The 20,507-nt window shown below is 39.8% G+C and overlaps 1 protein-coding gene across 1 annotated transcript in view; it reads left to right on the top strand.

Annotated features, from left to right (window-relative positions):
- tulp4a (TUB like protein 4a) overlaps positions 1–19,014 on the top strand; it is a 181,325-nt gene extending 162,311 nt beyond the window's left edge. Inside the window, exon 14 of the mRNA XM_063056576.1 lies at positions 10,670–19,014. Within this exon, the coding sequence (XP_062912646.1) occupies positions 10,670–10,786 (117 nt within the window). The 3' untranslated portion in view covers positions 10,787–19,014. The remainder of the gene's footprint in view (positions 1–10,669) is intronic.
- The last annotated feature ends 1,493 nt before the right edge of the window (positions 19,015–20,507 follow it).

Genomic DNA, 20,507 nt, shown 5'->3' on the forward strand with positions numbered 1-20,507 from the left:
AGTGGTTTCTGCTCAGAAAATGAAATGTTGCTTGTGTCTTCCCAGAAGGATTCAGGTGGCCAAAAGTTTAGAACTACAGTTATCCTGACAACAGAGTAATGTTGTCCTTACCATGAGGTTACAGAGATCAAAGTGACAACCTCAGTTGTGAAGTGAAGGAGGGGTTTCCTACTTCTTCCCCCTCCTCAAATTTGTTTCACCTTGCAGAGCCTCACACATGCTTACTTGCACAATCCACAGCAGGGAGTATGTGAGAGAGCTACCTTTTAATCAGGACGGTGACTGAGATTTTAAAGGCAGAGTTTCGTGGCAATTTACGAAAAAGAACTTTGACCAATGATCAAGTGATATTTGGGATTGATTAGCAAGAGCAAATTTAGGAAGGCAGTGGCAAGCTCAGCGACCGTTGTCAGAGTGGTCAGAGTCAGAGTGGTCAGAGTCAGAGTGGTCAGAGTCAGAGTGGACAGAGTCAGAGTGGTCAGAGTCAGAGTGGTCAGTCAGAGTGGTCAGAGTCCGAGTGGACGGAGTCAGAGTGGTCAGAGTCAGAGTGGTCAGAGTCAGAGTGGACAGAGTCAGAGTGGTCTTAGCTCTTTCAGGCTTCAATCAGAGAAAGTAAACAAAAAGGTCTAGGTTAAGTTTTTTCCTTCCCTTTATATCTGCTGTGCTAGGACAGTAGAGATGCCAGGTAGGATAGTGGAATGCTCTTCTTGCAGAATGTGGGAAGGCAGGGAGTCCTCCAGTATTCCTGACTACTACAACTGCGAGAAGTGCATCCAGCTGCAGCCTCTAATAACCGGTGTTAAGGAGTTGGAGCTTGGAACTGGATGAACTCCGGATCATTCAGGAAGCTGAGTGGGTGATAGATAGGACATACAGAGAGGTAGTTACATCTAAGGTGCAGGACACAGGAAACTTGGTAATAGCGAAGGGGAAGGGGATTAAGGAACTATTGTACCCCTGTGGTCATCCCCCTCAACAACAGGAATATCACTTTGGGTACTGTTGGGAAGAAGTTAACCTATCAGGAAAGTCACAGTGGTCAGGTCTATGGCACTGAATCTGCCTCTGTGACTTAGGAGAGAAAGGGAGAAGAGGCACGCTGTGGTGATCGGGGATTCGTTAGGGGAATAGTCAAGAGGTTCTGTGGGCAGGAACAAGATTGCCAGATGGAATGTTGCCTCCTGGGTACCAGGGTCTGGGATATCTTGGATTGGGACCTCAGCATTCTTAAGTTGGAGGGTGAACAGCCGGAAGTCAAGGTCTGTGTAGATACCAATGACATGGGCGGGACGAATGACCAGGTTCTGCATAAGGAGTTCAGAGAGTTAAGTCCTAATTTAAAGAGCTGGATCTCAGGGTTGTGATCTCAGCCTACTACCTGTGCCACGGGCTAGTGAGGCCAGAACTAGGAAGATTATACAGTTTAGTACATGGCTAAGGAATTGGTGTAGGAGAGAGTGCATAAGATTTTTGGATCAATGGGCTGTCTTCCAGAGAAGGTGTATAAAAGGGATGGATTGCACCCGAACTGCAGGGTGACTATAAAACTAACAGGAAGACTTGTTAATGCTGTATGGTGGGGTTTAAACTAGAGTAGCAGGGGGATGGGAATCAGAATGCCAGAAAAGTTAGTGCAGAGGTTATGGAGGCAGATATTGCTAAGACCTCAGACAAAGTTAGGAATCGAAAGGTTGAGCGTGATGTGAGTAGAGTCCTGAGCTGCATAAATAGGAAAGGCAGGTGATAGTGCTAAAGATGAAGTAGCTGGTTTACAAAGAAAGGCAATGTGTAGTGAAGACCAGAAGACATAGGAGCAGAATTAGGCCATTCAGCCCATCGAGTCTGCTCTGCCATTTCATCATGGCTGAAGAGAGGCTGTTGATAGGGCAAAATTGCATTTAACAGGATGAGTTGCAATGTAAAGGGCAGACAAAGTTGAAAAGGGTGAATGCCGAAATGAAGGTGTTATGTTTGAATGTGCACAGTATACAAAATAAGGTGATGAACTTGCAGCGCAGTTGCATATTGTTAGGTATATTGTAGGCAAAACTGAATCATGGCTGAAAGAAGATTTTCGATGGGAGCTTAATGCCCAAGGATGTACATTGTATTGAAAGAACATGCAGGAAGGCAGAGGGAGTGGCATTGCCATGTCAGTAAAAGAAAAAGAAATCAATTCATTAGGAATAGGTGACATAAGGTCAGAAGATGTTGAATCATTGTGAATAGAGCTAAGGAACTGCAGGGGTAAAAAGATCCTGATGGGAGTTGTATACAGACCCCCCATACAGTAGTAACGATGTGGTCTACAAATTACAGCAAGGGATAGCGTATGCATGTCAAAGTACAATGTTACAATAATCACGGGGGATTTTAATATGCAGATAGACTGGGGAAAATCGGATTGGTGCTGGATTCCAGGAGGGAAATTTCTAGAATGTCTATGAGATGGCATTTTAGAGCAGCTCATGGTTGAGCCCACTCAGCTGTGCAATGATTGGGTGTTGTGCAATGAATCAGATTGATTAGAGACTTTAAGGTAACAGAACCCTTAGAGGAAAGTGATCATAATATGATTGAATTCACCCTAAAATTTGAGATGCTAAGGTCAGATGTATCAGTATTACAGTGGTGTAAAGGGAATTAAAGAGGCACGAGAGAGAGGAGTTGGCCAGAATTGATTGGAAAAGAACACTGGCAGGGATGACAGAGCAGAAATTGCTGGACTTTCTGGAAGCACTTTGCAAGGCATAGGATATAAGCATCTCCCAAAGAGGAAGAAATATTCTAAAAGAAAAATGACACAACCGTGGCTAGTGAGAAGTCAAAGCCAGCATAAAAGCCAAAGATGGCAGAGCAAAAATTAGTGGGAAGTTAGAGGATTGGAAAGCTTTTAAAAACCATCAGAAGGCAACTAAAAAAGTAGTTAAGAAGGTAAGGATGGGATTATTATGATTATGAGGACACGCAGTCCCCTTTTATTGTCATTTAGTAATGCATGCATTAAGAAATGATAAAAATGTTTTTCCAGAATGATTATCACGAAAACACATGGCAAACCGACTTAAAAACTAACAAAAACCACATAATTATAACATATAGTTACAACAGTGCAAAGCAATGCCGTAATTTGATAAGAACAGACCTTGGCACAGTAAAAGTCTCACCCGAGTCTCTCAAAGTCCCATCATCTCACGCACATGGTAAACTCACAGCGCCGCCAACTTGCCGATGCAGCATCCCAGAAGCATCCGACCACAGTCCGAGTCCGTCCAAAAAGCTTCGAGCCTCCGACCACCTCCCAACACCGATGCACCGAGCACCATCTCTGCCGAGCGTTTTGACCCCGGCCCCGGCAACAGGCGATACGCAAAGCCAAGGATTTGGGGCCTACATCTCCGGAGATTCTCGATCGCACAGTAGGAGCGGCAACGAAGCAGGCATTTCAGAAGTTGTTCCAGATGTTCCTCTGCGCTTTCACGGCTGTCCCCATCAAATCCGGATTGATGCACGGCCCCTAGTTACACATATCGATATTCATTCGGAACGGCCCCGCGGGCTGCGTTGCGTCACCATTTTCTCCTCCCTCCTCAAGATACGAAAGAATGCTAGCCAATAATATTAAAGAGGATTCCAAAAGTTTCTTCAGGTACATAAACTGTAAAAGAGAGTCAAGAGTGGATATTGGAATGCTAGAAAACAAAGCTGGAGAACTAGTAATGGGAGACAAGGAAATGGCAGATGAACTGAATAAGTATTTTACATCAGTCTTCACTGTGGAAGACACCAGCAGTATGCTGGAAACTCCACATGTAAGGGGTCATGAAGTTACTATTACTAAAGAGAAGGTTCTTGGGGAAATTGAAGTGCCTGAAAGTAGATAATTCATTTGGACCAGATGGTGTACACCCCAGGATTCTATGAGGCGGCTGAAGAGATTGTAGAGGTATTACAAATGATCTTTAGATTCAGGAATGGTTCTGAAAGACTGGAAAATTGCAAATGTTACTGCACTCTTCAAGAAGGTAGAGAAGCAGAAGAAAGGAGACTAGGCCAGTTAGTCTGTCCTCAATGGTTGGGAAGATGTAGAGTTGATTATCAAGGACGAGGTCTCAGGGTACTTGGAGGCACATGATAAAATAGGCAGTAGTCAGCATGGTTTCCTCAAGGAAAATCTTGCTTGACAGGTTGGTTTGGAATTCTTTGAAGAAATAACAAGCAGGATATACAGAGGAGAATTGGTTGATGTTGTGGACTGAGATCTCACCAAATAGATTGGTTGCAGAGATATGAAACCAAGCTAATGTGAAATCAATTCTTATTTACAAAAACTACAGGTTAACTTGGGATTGCGATGATTCCCAACATTACACTCATGGATGCCCCCCTCCCCCCCATGCAGCTGTCAGAACTTAGAATCTTGAAGTTGAGGGCTGTGATCATTTTATAACCACCAGCAGAGTAAAATCGACAGATCTCACAGAATCACCTGATAATGGATGCTAGATCGCCTTGGAACACTCATGTTCCCAGAGCTTCAGCAAACAGCCACTGCCTTAGGGTCCTGTGATGAGCAAATGCCTGACTTCCTGCAGGTTGAACCTTTGACATGAACTTGTGTGCAGCAAGATAAGAGATACTGCTCCTGTTTTCCCTCTGCATCTTAACCCCGCCCCCACCCCCCAAATGTGGATGTATGTCTTCTGACCTCCTAAAAGAAGAAGCCTCCAGAAACTTTCTCCAGGCACCGCCCGTATGAAAATCCAATCAAATTCATGAAGAAAGCTCTCACAAACTCAAGGCCAGGGTGCTGCCAGCTGGGTGCTTCAGCTTCAGTAGCTTCAAGTTCCTGGGCATCAACATCTCTAAGGATCTATCCTGGGCCCTCACATTGATGCAATCATGAAGAAGACATGCCAGTGGCTATACTTCATTAGAAGTTTGAGGAAATTTGGTATGTCATCAAGGATTCTTGCAAATTTCTACAGATGAACAGTAGAGAACATTTGGACTGTTCACATCACAGCCTGGTATGGAGTCTCCAATACACAGGATCTCAAGAGGTTGCAGACTATTTTCGATCAGTTCTAATGGGTACAATGCGCCCCAGCATAGAGGACATCTTCAAGAGGTGGCGTCTCAAGAAGGTGACATACACATCATTATAGACCTGCCCTGTCTGGGACATACTCTCTTCCATGGGGCAGGAGGGAAAGGAGCCTGAAGACCGGCACTCAGTGTTTTAATAACAGCTTCTTTCCCTCTGCCATCAGATTTCTGAACAGTCTATGAGCATTACCTCGTTATTCCTCTTCTGTACTATTTACTTAGTTTGTAACTTGTAGTCATTTTTTAATGTCTTGTACTGGGCTGTTGTCGCAAAATAATAAACTTGAAGTCGTAGGGGAAAACCATATGTAAAGAATAGGACGATAACTAGAGTGAGGGTAGGACTGTTCAGGGATAGAAGAGGAACCGTGTGCCTGGAGGCAAAGGAGGTAGGGGAGGTCCTTAACGATTTCCTTGGTTCAGTATTTACCAGTGAAAGGGACCTTGACATTGGTGAGGACAATGTAAAACAGGCGTTAAGAAAAAGGATGTGCTGGAACTTTTGAAAAACATTTGGATAGATAATTTCCCACAGCTGGACCAGATATGCTCCTAGTTGCTACAGGAAGTGAGGGAAGAGATTGCTGCACTTTTGGCGATGATCTTTGTATCCTCACTGGGCACAGGAGTAGAACCAGATAATTGGAGGGTGACAGATGTTATTCCTTTGTTCAAGAAAGGGAGTAGGGATAACTCATGGAATTATAGACCAGCGAGTATTACTTGAGTGGGGGGCAAACTGTTGGAGAGAATTCTTAGAGACAAGATTTCCGAGCATTTGGAGAAGCATAGTCTGAGCAGGGATAGTCAGTATGGCTTTGTGAGGGGCAGATCATGGCTCAAGAATTATTGAATTCTTTGAGGATGTAACAAAGCAGTTTGAAATTAAAGCAGTGGATGTGGTGTATATAGATTTTAGTAAGGCATTTGGTAAGGTTCCCCATGGTAGGCTCATTCAAAAAGTCTAGGGGCATAGGATCCAGGGAAACTTGGCAGTTGCCCTGCTAGTGGTGGTGGTAGAAGTAGATACATTAGGGACATTTAAGAAACTTAAATAGGGATATAGATGATGGAAAAAGGAGGGCAATTCAGGAACAAAGTTAGATCAAGTAGATTAAAGGCTCATCATAAAATCATGGGCTGAGGGGCCTTACTGTGCTATACTGTTCTATGTTTTGTATGTCAGTGATAATTCTAATTCTGTTAATGATTTTAATAAGGCCTTTGATAAGGTCCCTCATTGTAAGCTGGAACAAAAGATCAGAATACCTGGGATCCAGGATGAGATAGCAAAATGGATACAAAATATAAAAGAAGGTGGTGGTGGATGGTTTACTTTTAGATTAGAGTCCTTTGACCAGTGGTGTGCTGTTGGAATCGGTGCTTTGTTCTTTATTGTTTTCCATATATATTAATGATTTAGAAGAGAATGGCATGACTGGTAGGTTTAAAACTGGTGCATCAGTGAAGGTGATTGTCTAAGTTTACAGTAAGATTTAGATTAACTGGGAAAGTGGGCAAGGGAATGGCAAATGGAATTTAACTCGGACAAGCTCAAAGTAATGAATGTGGAGAAGTTAAACTACATGAGGACAATTAAGTGCCCGTATGTGGTTCCCTGAAAGTGGGTGATTTTGGAGACTTGAAAATTATAAGGAGTACAGGAGTGAGAGGTTCTTATAGTCTTCTTTGCAATGTACGGTACTCTTAAAAATAGAGGGCTTCGGCTTAAGGTGAGAGATGAAATGTTTAAAGGGGACCTGAGGGGCACATGGGACAAGCATCTTGGTGGCATAGATGAATTGGTTTGAAGAGTCTGTTTCTGTATCGCACAACTCTCTAATTCTGAATCTCATAGCTCATATTATGGGTTTATTTAAGATCTGTATGGAAAAGAAGATTGCACTAGTTTTGTGAAGCTCACATCCTACAATCTTTACACTGGCAATCTTGACTTTCCCAAGCATATCCTTATTACTGACTGATGCATCTAGATTTAATTTGAAGTTATTAGGATATTGTTAGTTTTCCAGGATTTTTGTTACCTATTTAGAGCCATCAGTGATTGGGATTGGTATCAAATAAAGTAGGTTATGCTGAAAATCTTCTGTGGGAATAGTGGTAATATTTCAGGCCAATAACTTCAATCAGCTGAGGAAAAACTAGTAGTAAACTATCCTTTAAAATACTAAGAAAGAGGGATTTGATTATCATAAATTCATAGTTGTCCTTGCACCTCAAAACTTCTTTCCTGCCAGATCCCCCCCATTCTCTAATTTCCCTAGTGCTCAAAAACCTCAGTGCTTCCCTTGGCTCACCTGAGGACTGGGAGAAATTCAGAGTTCAGCAGAGGAGGACAAAGGGCTTAATTAGGAAGGGGAAAAAAGATTATGAGAGAAAACTGGCAGAGAACATAAAAACGGACTGTAAAAGCTTTTATAGATATGTAAAAAGGAAAAGACTGATAAAGACAAATGTAGGTCCCCTGCAAACAGAAACAGGTGAATTGATTATGGGGAGCAAGGACATGGCAGACCAATTGAATAATTACTTTGGTTCTGTCTTCACTAAGGAGGACATAAATAATCTTCCAGAAATAGTAAGGGACAGAGGGTCCAGTGAGATGGAGGAACTGAGCGAAATACATGTTAGTAGGGAAGTGGTGTTAGGTAAATTGAAGGGATTGAAGGCAGATAAATCCCCAGGGCCAGATGGTCTGCATCCCAGAGTGCTTAAGGAAGTGGCCCAAGAAATAGTGGATGCATTAGTGATAATTTTTCAAAACTCGTTAGATTCTGGACTAGTTCCTGAGGATTGGAGGGTGGCTAATGTAACCCCACTTTTTAAAAAAGGAGGGAGAGAGAAACCGGGGAATTATAGGCCGGTTAGCCTAACGTCGGTGGTGGGGAAACTGCTGGAGTCAGTTATCAAGGATGTGATAACAGCACATTTGGAAAGCGGTGAAATGATCGGACAAAGTCAGCATGGATTTGTGAAAGGAAAATCATGTCTGACGAATCTCATAGAATTTTTTGAGGATGTAACTAGTAGAGTGGATAGGGGAGAACCAGTGGATGTGGTATATTTGGATTTTCAAAAGGCTTTTGACAAGGTCCCACATAGGAGATTAGTGTGCAAACTTAAAGCACACGGTATTGGGGGTAAGGTATTGGTGTGGGTGGAGAATTGGTTAGCAGACAGGAAGCAAAGAGTGGGAATAAACGGGACCTTTTCAGAATGGCAGGCGGTGACTAGTGGGGTACCGCAAGGCTCAGTGCTGGGACCCCAGTTGTTTACAATATATATTAATGACTTGGATGAGGGAATTAAATGCAGCATCTCCAAGTTTGCGGATGACACGAAGCTGGGTGGCAGTGTTAGCAGTGAGGAGGATGCTAAGAGGATGCAGGGTGACTTGGATAGGTTGGGTGAGTGGGCAAACTCATGGCAGATGCAATTTAATGTGGATAAATGTGAAGTTATCCACTTTGGTGGCAAAAATAGGAAAACAGATTATTATCTGAATGGTGGCCGATTAGGAAAAGGGGAGGTGCAACGAGACCTGGGTGTCATTATACACCAGTCATTGAAAGTGGGCATGCAGGTACAGCAGGCGGTGAAAAAGGCGAACGGTATGCTGGCATTTATAGCGAGAGGATTCGAGTACAGGAGCAGGGAGGTACTACTGCAGTTGTACAAGGCCTTGGTGAGACCACACCTGGAGTATTGTGTGCAGTTTTGGTCCCCTAATCTGAGGAAAGACATCTTTGCCATAGAGGGAGTACAAAGAAGGTTCACCAGATTGATTCCTGGGATGGCAGGTCTTTCATATGAAGAAAGACTGGATGAACTGGGCTTGTACTCGTTGGAATTTAGAAGATTGAGGGGGGATCTGATTGAAACGTATAAGATCCTAAAGGGATTGGACAGGCTAGATGCAGGAAGATTGTTCCCGATGTTGGGGAGGTCTAGAACGAGGGGTCACAGTTTGAGGATAGAGGGGAAGCCTTTTAGGACCGAGGTTAGGAAAAACTTCTTCACACAGAGAGTGGTGAATCTGTGGAATTCTCTGCCACAGCAAACTGTTGAGGCCAGTTCATTAGCTATGTTTAAAAGGAAGTTAGATATGGCCCTTGTGGCTACAGGGGTCAGGGGGTATGGAGGGAAGGCTGGGTTCTGAGTTGGATGATCAGCCATGATCATAATAAATGGCGGTGCAGGCTCGAAGGGCCGAATGGCCTACTCCTGCACCTATTTTCTATGTTTCTATGTTTCTAATATACACAATAATTGATCATCCTCGGAACTGAAGCATATAAGACCTTGAGTCATTTTTGTGAGCTATCTTCAGGGGGAAAGAAAAGCAAAATCTAGTTATTTATTTGCTCAGCTGAGGAGTGTAAATAATGTTATTTCAGCATATGTTACAGCAATGGCCAGTCCAGATCTAAACCACTTGGTGGGCAGTGTCCATTCATGACTACACATCCAAATCCATGCTAATCAGTCATAATTTTGTTTTTACTTACATTCTGTTTGTTATGTAGTAAAGTAGCCTGGAAGCTCCTGGACAATGTAAGTGATTAAAATGGTATCTGAATTGTATATAGTTTTGTACAGTTTGCTGGTCCCACCTACAATTCTGTTAATTCATTATTGTATATTTAAATTAAACAATATAGACTTTGACTTCAAGTAAGTAGAAGCAATAACTCATTAATATTACAGTACAATAAATTCAGTACTATTAAAATTCAAAGTAAATTTATTATTGAAGTATTATTTAACACCAGGTACCTTGAGATTCATTTTCTTATGGGCATTCGCAGTAGAACTAAAATACGAAAGAATCGATGGGGGAAAAAAAACACACAAAGACTGGTGAGCAACCAGTGTGCAAAATACGACAAACTGCAAATATTTAAAAAAAGTAAATAAATAATACTGAGAACAGAGTCCTTGAAAGTGAGTCCATAGGTTGTGGAATTTAGTTGGAAGAATACTGTCAAATTTCTGGAAGCTCTTTTCAAATTTTGATTCTGCTGCTTTAAGGTGATTAGTGAAGTGTTCAAGGGAGAGAATTTCTACTGTGGGCAAGAATTCCAAACAACTTGAAAAGGGCTGAAGTGAAGAAAGGAATGGGATAATCTTTGAAATAAATGAGATTAATAATCAATGACCTATTTCATCTTGCACACTGAAAAATAGTCTGCTAGTACTGTAGCATACCGTAATACTCCATAATACCTATAGCTTATTCTTGAGCTGATACTGATGATATGTTGTGCTCTTCAAATAATATGTTTGTTATATTACATATTTATGAAGTTGCAAACATAGGCTATAAGTGATTACCGAAAAAGAAGTGATATCATGCACCAAAATAAAGCCTTGAAACAACTTTTTATGGAACCTCTTTTGGAAAGAATAAGTCATTTAATTAAACCTTAAAAGTGTTGTACTTATAATGTGTTTTGATCTCTTGTCAAATTAGTATAAATTAAAATTATTAATGCAGTATTATCACAATAATATTCTTTTGTTTATTTTGTTTTCTTAGGTGATGCAGTTTGGAAGGATTGATGGTAATGCATACATCCTGGACTTTCAGTATCCATTTTCAGCAGTGCAGGCTTTTGCTGTTGCACTGGCAAATGTTACTCAGCGACTGAAGTGAATGGGATAAGCGGAACTGTTTTCTGGATCTGAGGAACAGAACATGCCAGAAATGCACCTTGTATGCACTGTGACTGAAATGGTCTGGGTAGCTGTGCACTGCTGCCTTTTACTTTAGAGCATCACAGATCACCCATTTAATGTTGAAGTAACCAGAAGGGCAAAGAGCATGCTTCTCGGATGCATGCCAGGATGATTGCAGTTCAGAGAACTTGCTGCTTTGTAGACCTTTGCAGTGGATTTCATGCTGCACCCTGCTTATCCGAATAACCCCCGTAGAATAAGTTTACCTGTTGACTAGACTGCCTTATACTATAGTGCTTTTGTTTCTTGCAACAATTACAGAATTTTGTTTTCTCTTCAATTTTTAATAACACTAATAATACTTGAATAATACGGATTCTCAGCACCGGAATGAGAAGGTATGGTATTGATAGGTTACTAGGGTTATGTCAATACTTCTAAGCACTGGAAACAGCAATTTAAGGAGTTTATAAATTAAAATGACAAGACAGTGTTTAAAACAGAGTTTTGAGGCAGTTTGTTTTAATATTCATTGTTTTGAAATTAGTATTTTGTGTTTTGTTAAGCTGTTCTACTGCTATCAAAAACAAGTTATTGAGTTGAACATGTTGATACTATGTCAGCAACTTTTAAACAAAATAATTTTTATTTCTAGTGACGATGAGTTGCACATGTATCCTTAATAGCGGATTGCTTTCCTGATTGACAAGCAAACCACCATTTTGGGGTATATCTGTAAAGTAGGGGGACCGAATGCGCCTAAACTTGCATGGTACTTTTACAGAATGCTGGCTTGTAGTAACTTTTCTATAAATATTTTGGTTGCGTAGCTTGTTCTGTGAGGTTTGGTTTAGGCAGTGACACAGGTGTTGGGGGTGGGGTGAGTTATTGTTACGAGCTGTAGTATTTGTTGTCTCAAGGTTAGGAAAGCTCGGAGATGGTTAAAGTTTAATGCAATGTAAATTCCTGAATACTTAAAACTTGATTTTGAAATGTAATTTTCAGCCACCATTATGAGTTGCAGTTCAAACACACATGCTTGAAAATACTAGGGTTTATAAAATCTTGAGAATCGAAGATTTTGTTATACTTATTCAACTTGACATTTCCCAGTAATAACTATATTTTTAAGTAGTAGCAACAGTCCCTTGTATTATGCAGACATTTGTTGGACAAAAGCAGGTTATTCAATCTAATAGGTCTGTGCCATTGCTGAAAATCCATATAAGCTATTTCCCATCTTTCTCACCCATCTCATCATCTTCACTGATCCCCACCCCTTATTCTGTTTGTCTAGCTTCTCCTTAATGAAGCTAGGAGTGGTGGTTCTAATTTCCCACTGTTACCAGAGCAACGTTTCCCCTGAATTCCTTAATAGTTTTCTTCTTTATTTTGGACCCCCCCCCCCCCGCCCTCCATTGCAAAAAACATTCTTTCTGTGATCAACAGGAATTCTGCAGATGCTGGAAATTCAAGCAACACACATCAAAGTTGCTGGTGAACGCAGCAGGCCAGGCAGCACCTCTAGGAAGAGGTACAGTTGACGTTTCAGGCCGAGACCCTGCTGCGTTCACCAGCAACTTTGATGTGTGTTGCTTCTCTCTGTGATCTCAGCTTTTAAAGACATCTATCAGGTCATCCTTTGGTCTGCTATCACCTTAAGACACAGGAGCTGAATTAGGCCATTGCATCATAGCTAATTTATTATCCCTTTCAATCTCATTCTCCTGCTTTTTCCCCATATGATTCCCGGATTGAACGGCTTATCATATGAAGAGCGTTTGATAGCTCAGGGCCTATATTCACTAGAATTCAGAAGAATGAGAGGTGACCTCATTATAACCTATTGAATGGTGAAATGCCTGATAGAGTGAATGTGGAGAGGACATTTCCTATGGTGGGAGAGTCTAAGACCATAGGACACAGCCTCAGAATAGAGGGGCGTCCTTCTAGAACGAAGATGAGGAATTTCTTCAGTCAAAGAGTGGTGAATCTTTGGAATTCTTTGCCTTAGGCAGCTGTGGAGGCCAAGTCTTTATGTATATTTAAGGCAGAGATTGATAGATTCTTGATTGGTAAGGGGTATGAAGGGGAAATTGGGGCTACGATGAAAATTGGATCAGCCATGATGAAATTCAGAGCAGACTCGATGGGCCAAATGCCCTAATTCTGCTGCTATATCTTATGGTCTTTGGTAACCTTTGACACCCTTACTAATCAAGAACCTATTAATGACTTGGCCTCCACAGCTGTCTGTGGTAATGAAGTCCACAGATTCACCACACTCTTGTTTAAAGAAATTCCTCCTCATCTCTGTTCTAAAGGGCCTCATATTCTGAGGCTTTGCCTTCTGGTCATAGACTCCCCTATTGGAAACATCCTCTCCATGTCCACCAGGCTTTACAATATTTACAATATTTGATAAATTTCAGTGAGATCTACCCGCATTCTTCTAAACTCCAGTGAGTACAGGCCCAAAGCCGTCAAATACTTCTCTTACATAACCCCTTCAATCCCAGGATTGAACCACCTTCTTATTCTTATCAGTTAAGAAAAAGCAGTTTTACATGTCTAACAGAGACTAAGATTATGCATATCATTCCAACCAGGGTTCTGCATAAGTTTAGTGTAATTGCTGTGCTCTTGAATTTGATTCCACTGAAATAAGACCCAGTGGTGTGTTTACACATTATAGTTACTTTAATTATTTGCAGACCTGCACCCTGAGATTCCTTTGAGCTACTGCCTTAAATAGGTTCTTGTTTTCCATAGAATATATGAGGGGTGATTGATAAGTTTGTGGCCTACAGTAGAAGCAGACAATTTTAAAAAACCTAGCACAGTTATTTTTCAACATAGTCCCCTCCTACATGTACACACTTAGTCCAGCGGTCGTGGAGCATACGGATCCCTTCTTTGTAGAAGTGGTCCACAGCAGGGGTGATTGATAAGTTTGTGGCCTAAGGTAGAGGGAGGTGAGTTAACAACTTCAAACTTTCTGCATTATCACTCAAAGAGTTGAACTGCACGTGCATGTAACGAGAGCGTCTTGGACCTCCAAGTGATCCACAGCGGGGGTGATTGATAAGTTCGTGGCCTAAGGTAGAAAGACATGAGTTATACAGCTCTCATTACATGCACGTGCATTTCAACTCTTTGAGTGAAAATGCAGAAAGTTTGAAATTGTTAACTCATCTCCTACCTTAGGCCACAAACTTATCAATTGCCCCTGCTGTGGACCACTTTTGGAGGTCCAAGACGCCGACCTCTACAAAGAAGGGATCCGTATGCTCCACGACTGCTGGACTCAGTGTGTAAATGTAGGAAAAATAAATGTGATAGGTTTTCTAAAGTTGACTTCTTCTACCTTAGGCCACGAACTTATCAATCACCCCTCGTATGGATTCTTTCAATGAAGCACCTCATACTTAATCACATTGAAGTTTATTTTCATTTGCATGTGCTTTTAGCAACACAACTGTCATTCTTTCTCCATATTAACAATATCACCTATTTTGATATTGCATACAAATTTTGATGTCATATTTCCAATTCACAAATCATTTATATAAATAGTGATTAACAGTGGTCTTAAGGCTTATCGACATGGAACATTATTTCTCATCTTTTCAAGTTACTGATTGTTTTGGTTAGTTGCAATTAATTAACTTAAATGAGTGTCAATTACTCATGTTTATTAAGAAGGAAAATTCTCCCTTTATCACTTTGTCCCTCAGCTGCTATTATCACCCTTATGATTTAGCAGCTCAAAGAATCATCCTGAAACCTGGAGTAATTGACAAGCATTGTACTGTGACCCTGGGTCATATTGAATCTTTAAGGTGGTATGTCCTTTGTAATCTAAAACTGCTTTATTGAGGTTTTAGCAGTGACCACTTCCTTCAGTGCAGAATGTAGGAATGCATAGAGGACCTGTATACTCTGACTAAACAGAACTGTTTTGGGAATTGAGAGGTTTGCACTTTGTCACAGGAACTATTCATGTTCATAAACCTATGGGAAACTGAATGATTTTTTTTCCCTCCACACTGGTTCATTGATTTCAAGGGATAATATCCGTTGTCAGTAGGAAGAGGAAAAAGATGTTATTAATTCACCATTATATTATTAATACTTTTGATACATCCATGTAATACATTTGTTGGCTATTAATTTGTACAAGCAAGATGAGGTAGCAAGTATTTCATGAGATTTTGATAAGCATGACCTTTGTAACTAGCAGTAGTGGAGCTATCATGCTCTTAGCTGTGAAGATAAGATTATAATCTGCACGCACTGTAATTTTGTTTTGTTGCAATTCATCGTGATAAATCTCACTGCCGCTCAGTGAGAACCTTTAAACGAATCAATCACAAGGAGTCTTCTGGTAATGTGAAAATCAAAAGCTGCAGGTGCTGCAAATCTAAAAGACCAAACACTCAGCAGGTCAGGCAGCACCAATGGAGAGAGGAACAGAGTTAACATTTTGTTTTGGTGTTAAGTATGTGTGTTGTCATGCTTGCCATTGGCAGAGGACAGGAGCAATAAGCATAATTATCCCACCAACTATGCGCATCACAGAAGTTGTTGATGGGTAGTGTGATTTGAAGCAACAATGAGGTTATGCTTTTCAACTTGATTCCTGGAGGAATTCCAGCTCAGTGCTGTGGATGATGAATCTTCAGAATTTTCCATCCAAGAAGCTCGGTTGCTGAGTATGTTTAAGATGGACAACAATAGATTTTTAGTATCAAGGGTTATGGGCGTAGTGCAGCAAAGTGACAGTAAGGTTAAAGGTCAGCCATGATCTCATTGAATGACAGAACAGGAGCCATGACTGCTGCTGTTTGTTATTGAGGAGATCACTGTTCGGGTATGCGTATCAGTGTTATGCTGAAAGAATAACATTTATATTGATTAGTGCCATCACTATTTTCATGCTGAACTTTCTTTAAAATATGGAGGGTTTTTTTTCAACATGGAAATGGCTCAGTCTGAATACAAGTGGCCAATGTTACAATAGCCAGAACAAGAAGATGAAGTAGTATTGTATTGCTTTACATTTAAAGACAAGCTAATGTTCTTTTTGTACTCGGTGTTGTCTAATACACAAGGTTATTAAAAAAGATGTTTCCTGTCAGAAAATAGCTTTTTGGTAGAAATACCTCCTTGACCTAACTTTATAATTGTTATTTATTGTAAAGTTATCCAGATTCTTGGCATTTAGCAAAAATGTATGTGTGTATATATATATTATATATTTTTAACAACCTTTTGGTATCAAATATCAGGATTACAGGAACAAAACCTGCAGTTTGTAGTTTAATGTGGTAATGCTACTGTTTTGGACGTAAACATCTAAATTCAGCTTACACCAAAAATAACACAAGCAGTAAAATATGCACCTGGTTTATTGTAAGTCTTTGCTAACATACTTGCTCCATTTACTGTGTTTCATTCTGTATCAAGAAATAAATAATGACAGGAAATATGTAATATAAATACAATATATTGATAATAAATTTTACTTTTTTATTTCATTTAGTTAAATCTTTTACCTAAGAAATTTATAAACTTAACTGAATCCATGAAAAGTTTTTTTTTTAATATAGCTCAAATTAGAATTCTCAACAATCCAGAGTTCAGAATAGTGGTGGCATAACTTAAAATTAATTTGGCTGATTTTTGAAGGAATACTAAAAGACTTTGGGTGAGTTGGGATGACTACTGTGCACAAACATATTTGCCGAAAACGAGAACCAGGACAAAATTGATCAGTGATAGGGTCTCAAATGGTGTCAAGTAGCATTTCCAGCTAGTTTTGTTTTTAATTTAAGCTCGGAAATTTATTACCTTAACCTAAAGGTGCAATGAAGAACAAATATTTTACATTTGCTGCACATCACTCATCTTTCATTTCAAAAGTCTGAAAAGATCAGCCTGATGATTTGGAGTATTTTCCAAGCATTTCTATTCAGTTTTGCGCAAATCTGCAACCAGAGATTTAAAGTTCAGTAAGAAGATCATCAAACTCTACACAGTTTTGTATGTTGAAACCATAACTAGAGCAGTGAAATTTTAATTAATGATTATTTAAAAAAAGAAGCATCATGAAATAAAGAAAAACTGAGTGTTTTATAAGTAACCTGAATAATGTTTCCAAAAGTAGGCTTGCTCGATTGGTGTTTGGGTAGTTGTGGTATGGATTGATGGTTCTTTTTAAAAAATTGTTTGTTATATCAGGGCTAGCACAAAAATTTTGAATTATGCACTAAAATGAATATCAGGACAGTGCTGCTGGAACTTTTATATCTACAGTGTATGCGCATATTTTCACACTGTCTCAATGTTTCTGAACAACGCAATGCTTTAAATACCATAGGCCAAGTTATACATTTTTTTCATGTCTAAAAAGAAATTGCACCTCCATCTTCAAGCTGAATGGTGTATTCTCTGTACTAGTGGACACTGGATGCTGTGGCAAGTTAGGATAGAAATGCAAAGGCCTGGCCACAAAAAAGTACACTATATAGCATTTAAAATAAGTGGAGAATAAAATAGAAGTTACTGAGTTTGCTTTCACATGATACATGAAGATTATAAAGTTTTGTGATGTTTTACATTAGTTACTAACAGCAGTTAATATAGTAACTGCAGTTAGTATCTGTAGTGCTATGCTATAGAAAATCATCTTTTTTCAACTATATCTACAAGGATGTACAACTACTTCATTGTAAAAAGAAATGCCTTTTGGCTCCAGTTAATCTGGATTTTAAAACTATCAAATTAAATTTAACTTTTTAAACTCTAGTACAAGTAAAAAGATTTTAAGAACAATGCACTTCAGCACTACAACTTCAAAGAAAATTTTTTGAGTAACACCATAAGTTCATGTAGTGGTTTAGCAAAGAATTTTTTTTGATGGTTTTAAATGTGTTGATTAAGCCTAATGAAATGTTGGTTCTACACTGCACAGATTTCTGTGTACTGCATTGATGGGTTATTTCCTTTTACTTAGGTGTGCAATATCTTTAAACCTATTTTATTTTCTCATTTAAACACACAATGCATAACATTGTTATAAATAGGAACTTTAGTTTGCTCTAGTGGTTTATGGGATTTTTTACATTATTGGTGGATTTTATAAACAGTTTCTGTATTTAATTATTTATAAAGAATGTTTATGTAACTAATGTTGGTTAGAAACTTTGGGTATTCTTTAAATTTGTTAATGTTGATGCTTTGTTTAATATTAGCATTAAGGGTTATGTGCTACAAAGGTGTAGAATGCTTTTGCATTCCTAGAGAAGTTATTACTGATGATGTAGTATGTTAGAATTGCACAGATTGACTGTAATAATTGTATGGATCTTAATATTTCCAGTTGTTTTCTTTCCCTTTTATGTTTTTATTCTGTCCTCCTGTCACTTTATTGTCCAAATTTCCAATGGAGAAGTTTGTAGCTGCTTTCAACTCTGCAGCTGGTAGGTTTTTGAAAACTCATCAGTATTTCTGATTGTTAGAAATTGAGTTCGAAACCTTTTGAGACTTGGCTTTCACAGTGCTGTCTTTGTGTAGCTTGTCTCAAAGTTAACTATTTAAAAGGCATTTGGAATTAAAGCTGTAAACCAGTTTTGTCAAGTACTGTACCTTTTACATTTTCTTTCTTTTACCAATGTGCAGATGTTTCAATTTTTTATTATGAAACTGCACCTATTAATGTAAAACTTGACTGAATATTGACCAGTTATTAAAACGTTTGAAAGTCTGGCTCCTGCAATACATTAAACTGTGATACAAAACAGTTGTTTGAAATCTGTCATGCACAGATCTCGGCTCCAACGGCTGGCACCTTTGTACTAGTTTTATAAGGTACTGCATTAGCAGGTACAATAAACTGCCCTTTTTTTTAAAAATTGATTTCTGTAAGCATTGAAATGTTTGATTGTAGCTTACTACTAATTAAAATTTACAGAATTGGATGTAATTGTTTTCATTGCTGGTTTTGTAAAAAAAGCACTAGTTGTACTTCATAAATCTCCCTTGTGTGCACGTTATCTTTTTGTTATTTTTCCCAAAGACCCTCTGTAAAGATCCAACAGATGAATAAATGGTGTGTTTCTAACAGATTTACTTTTTAACCTGGTTGAATTATATCTTTGTATATCCATCAAAAATAATAAATTCTTTCAGACTCTTCCTTAATCCACAATAATAATAAGAATGGGGGACTTTATAATGTTTATCTTAAGTTTATTCACGCTTTGTCCATTCAACATCTGACAATTAAACTATCAGACATGGCTGTCAGTAGTTACTCTGTGGGCAGGAGACACAGGCAAGGTAACTTTGTTTCGGGTTCACGGGCAACAGTTCAGACTCCATGCCATGACAGAAAATTGTCAGGATAAAATGACAAGTCTCTCAGTCCTTTTGGTTGATCTACAGGGTGTTTGGGGTGGTCCCCATTTGAATGGCTAGAAGGACTTCAACCCAGTGCCAGCCCCCGCCCCCGGATTGTTTTTCAATCTCTGGCAGAACCACTGAAAGGACACAGCTCACTTGTGTTCACTCTCACTCAGGCTGGAGTGGCTGCCTTCACTCAGTGACATTTCTTTCTCTCCCTCTCCCTCACCCTGCCCCACCCCCTCCCTCTCTCTTCCCCTCTCCCCTCCCTGCCTGTCCGTTTAGCTCTCTCTCTCTCCACCCCAGCCCCGCTAACCTCTCTGTCTCCCCGTCCCTCCATCAAGTTTGTAAAACTTGATATCTCTATCATAACTGATATCCCTTTACACCTATTTTCCCATTGTCTTTATTCCTGTAAATATCACTAATCATCTATCTCTCGGAATTAACCTTCATTATAAAGTACAGTTACTGTTACACTTTATACATGGTTTGCTGATATGCATTCTCTGTGTCTTACGATTTCAGGTTCCTGTTCCTTTTCATTCGCAGGTTGTCTTCCATCAGGAGTGGTCAGATATCAAGCAGAAGGCTGGTGCTTGTCACTTATGTTCTCAGCAATGATATTGTTACTGCGTAGACTTCATCCCTTGTTCTGCCTGTAAGGGTAACAAGAAGGTGAGTCATACCGTTAATCTGAGATCAGTGTTCCACTGGCTGACTCATTGTGTCTGTACACACACAGGTGTCATTTGTCTGGAGGACCATCTTCTCTCCCTCTGTTTTTTTCTGATCAGCAATATGCTACTGCTGTTTTGCTCTGTCCCTCACATGTTAATCTGGTTGCAGTGGTCCTTCACATGATTTTACACACATTGTCCTGTCTCTTGTCCCTTCTTGGGGCTGCTGTCTCTATCGGCCATGTCTGCTGTGTGATCATACATGTTCGTTGTCCCTGTCTTGTCCTTGTTATTTTTCTTTCCTGAATGGATGATATCACCTGCCTTGGTGTATCTATGCTCAAGATAGTACCCCCATTGTTTGGGTGCACCCAAAAATCCACAGGAAGCTGCACTCCGTCAATCTTAAGTACTTAAAGCTAACTTCTCTCTGCCCTCATTGTTTCACCCCCTGCCCTGGTAATGGAAATCATTCCTCCAGTCATAGGCAAGGGCAGATCAGTTATCAACACTGATGACCTCTTGTCTGTATCCGTGGGTGACCATTACTGGTAATGGATGTTGCCATCAACTGTGTGTCTGTTGTGGATACCATTCTCACCAGCTCTCTGA

The sequence above is a fragment of the Mobula hypostoma genome, chromosome 8 (genome assembly GCF_963921235.1).
Source record: "Mobula hypostoma chromosome 8, sMobHyp1.1, whole genome shotgun sequence".
NCBI lineage: Eukaryota > Metazoa > Chordata > Chondrichthyes > Myliobatiformes > Myliobatidae > Mobula > Mobula hypostoma.